This window comes from Ammodytes marinus (assembly GCF_949987685.1).
Source record: "Ammodytes marinus genome assembly, chromosome: 3".
NCBI lineage: Eukaryota > Metazoa > Chordata > Actinopteri > Uranoscopiformes > Ammodytidae > Ammodytes > Ammodytes marinus.
This window is the reverse complement of record NC_137232.1, coordinates 22,286,015-22,288,952: the sequence shown is the minus strand read 5'-3', so window position 1 is coordinate 22,288,952 and position 2,938 is coordinate 22,286,015. Positions and strand designations below refer to the sequence as shown.

Sequence of the window (2,938 nt, the reverse complement as noted above, 5' to 3'; positions counted from 1 at the left end):
AGACGAAACAACAACGTCTGAGCATGCGTCTGAGTGGCAGTATCCGACAGCTGATGCAGAAATTCGGAGGAAAAAGTCTGTAAGTGTATTAACAATGATAATGAACAATGATCGGGTGTAGAGAAGCCTTCGTGTATCTTGGATTGAGCCTTCGTACTTACATATCCGTCATATCTTGTTCAAGTTATTGCAGCTTGTATCATAGTTCGCTGTAGCCACGTGATGCTAAAGCTCATTCTGTAGAGATGCCGAAGTACCGGGGTGAGATTGGTTTCATATTCGACATTCGTCTTTAGGCATCAAAAGCAACCCTCAAGGGTGTCAACTGTCGAGTCTTAACAACCATCAAAGTGCAAAAATTCAAAATCTTAATCTTTTAGGTGTGTGTGTGTGTGTGTTTTCTGACGCTGTTAAACGTGTGGTTATATATCTGTGATCAAGTGTATAGCACACAGTTGGATACATCATACAAACTAAGACAGTTCGGTAAAGTTTGAAAGTTGTTAATGAGTTATTGATCCCGGAAGTTTGAATCTCAATATCTTTCCAACTTTACCAAATTAGCAAAGACTCGAAGTGCTTTTAAAGAAAGTAAATAAACAAACATAATGCATAAAATCCATAAGCCTATAAATAAATTAGGCTACTCAAAAATAAGTTTTTCCCAGTACACTTCAAGGTTAACCCAATTTAAAAATAAAATAATTTTTGAATGCATCAAGGTAATGTTTGTTCATCCCAGCATGTTGTCAGATGCATTGAAAAAATAAATAAAAGATTGATTTCACAAGCAAAAGATGAATTGCTCCCAAAAGGCAATCGATTTTAAATGATTAAGTACAAAGATGACGTTTTGTGACACATCAATCACTGGGGAGCAATCGAATGCTCACCTCACCTGAGTGGGCACCATTTCCCCCTTGGGATTGTAATGTTTTAAAATGGTACTTGATAATAGGATATTTTATAGCAGCATGATATTGCCAAGCTATAGTTAGTGATTCATCTTGTTTCCTTTAAGGTATCTGCACTAAAGACTCAACATGGCAACGCCCGTGCCTGTGCTCCGCCTGCCAAAGGGACCCGACCCCAACAGCCGCGGATTTGACCCCAAATCTGCCCGCTTCATTGCTCTCTGCTCTACCTCCATTCCCACTTCTGCCGGGTCAGACGCAGACCCAGAGCAGCTGAAGAGCGAGCAGCACACGCGATCTGTGCTGAGGGAGAGCTTCCTGCGCTGTCTCCTCTCCATCACCAACAAGAAGGTTCAGTTTCACCTGCACGAGAAGGTGAATGTGGAGGCTACGTTCGGAGCGTCTGACATCGACGTGCTGAACTTTCAAGTGTCCGACCTGCACACTCCAATAGGGGTGCAGAAGGAGGCACTGATCAGGAGTCAGGACGTGATCTCATTCACATTTGATGTATGAACTCCAGAGGCTTTTGTAACTTGGTGGGTCTTGCTTGTTGTTGCAAGGGAGCTCTATTTTCACACCTTTGTGAGATGGTTTATGACATTTATAATGTTGTTGCTGAGCTGTGTGGTTGTACATAGCTTGTTTTCAACCCATGTTTCGTCTTGTTCAGCCAATCATACTGCCCTGTGTGACTGCATTTAAAGAGCAAACACTCTGACAAGCAGTCCCCCTTTTCCAGCACTAGAGGGACACATTTGCCTGGGTTTGAAGAGAGATGCGAAAGCACTTGAACCAGTGTTACGACCAAAGGAATCAAATATCTGAAGATTTTTGACCAAGATGTTAGAAATACAATGACATTTTGCTGATGACTGATACAATATTTTTTCCCACAGGAATATTTTGAGAATTAGAAGTCATTCACTGTTTAATTAATTCAGTCAGAACAGCCTTAATAAGTTCGCACAAGTTTAGCACTTAATGGTGATGCAGCCTTGAGGCTTTCTGTAGATCTTTCTGTGAGTTGCACACATGTTATTACTGCATGCTCATGTTGGCAAGTTCTGTCTTTTGTCCTTTCATTCCTTAACTGAGGCAAATGTAGCATTGCACTTTGAGTGATCTTTCGAGTTGACTGCTGTTGTATTTCATTGTCAAGTTTGTATTCCGTTTGGAGAATTTATGGGAAATAAACTTAAAGGTGAAGTAAGCGGTTTATTTATGTTAATATAACTGTTAAATCGTTCTTTATTCATACAGTGATCACTTACATAATGTGCGCGTTTCATAGCGCCGATCTCTGTCAGCTGCTCTGAATGTAATCGGCAAATAAACTTTTCGGGGATCCCAAAATTAATATCCAATCACAAGAGAGAACGCTACAAACCATCACCCGTCTCACTGCCGGTGCACGCCAGAGCGACAGATGGGTGAATGTTTATGCGCCTACAATGACGGAGCAGGTAAAAATCCTCCCCAATGTCTGTTTTGATGGTTTTTATCATGTTTTATCACACTTATGGATCTGAGATGATGCTAGATAACTCGCTGCTTGAAGACCGCAGTGCATTAATGTGGTGAGGTAGGGACGAGAGAGGGGACTGCTAACTGCAGTAACTGACAGGAAGTTAGCTAAAAGAACCATTCCGCTTACAGCACCTTAAGTTGTTTTTGCAGAAATACAACCTATTGCTGTCCTTCCTTATCTAACATGATGGTCAGCAGTGATGTGGAAACTGACTTCAGCAGAGGGTGTTGCTGTTCTGAAGGGCCCTTTTGAAAGACCTTCCTGCTCCATGTGTGCTGTACTGAGGTCAACTCTGACCTATGACCTGCCTGCAAGCAGAGAGGAGCTAGAATGAAAGCTCCCTGATGGTATCATTTACGTAATTCAGTAATTTTACTGCAGCGCAGTATTTGAATGAATGCTAAATCTCTTCATATGACACTGTGTCAGTGTCCCGGCCAAGCTTGTGTTTTTTCGGGAATATTCTTACCAAAGTGCTGCAACTATTACTCAA

At 41.7% G+C, this 2,938-nt stretch overlaps 1 protein-coding gene across 1 annotated transcript; it reads left to right on the top strand.

Annotated features, from left to right (window-relative positions):
• gemin7 (gem (nuclear organelle) associated protein 7) lies at positions 1 to 2,511 on the top strand. The gene is made up of 2 exons (XM_080053649.1): positions 1 to 79; positions 1,022 to 2,511. The coding sequence occupies exon 2, from the start codon at positions 1,044 to 1,046 to the stop codon at positions 1,428 to 1,430; it is 387 nt and encodes a 128-aa protein (XP_079909775.1). The 5' UTR covers positions 1 to 79; positions 1,022 to 1,043; the 3' UTR covers positions 1,431 to 2,511.
• The last annotated feature ends 427 nt before the right edge of the window (positions 2,512 to 2,938 follow it).

What these genes read in the sequence shown, in the direction of transcription:
- gemin7 (XM_080053649.1), top strand. Translation starts at nt 1,044, where the DNA reads ATGGCAACGCCCGTGCCTGTGCTCCGCCTGCCAAAGGGACCCGACCCC.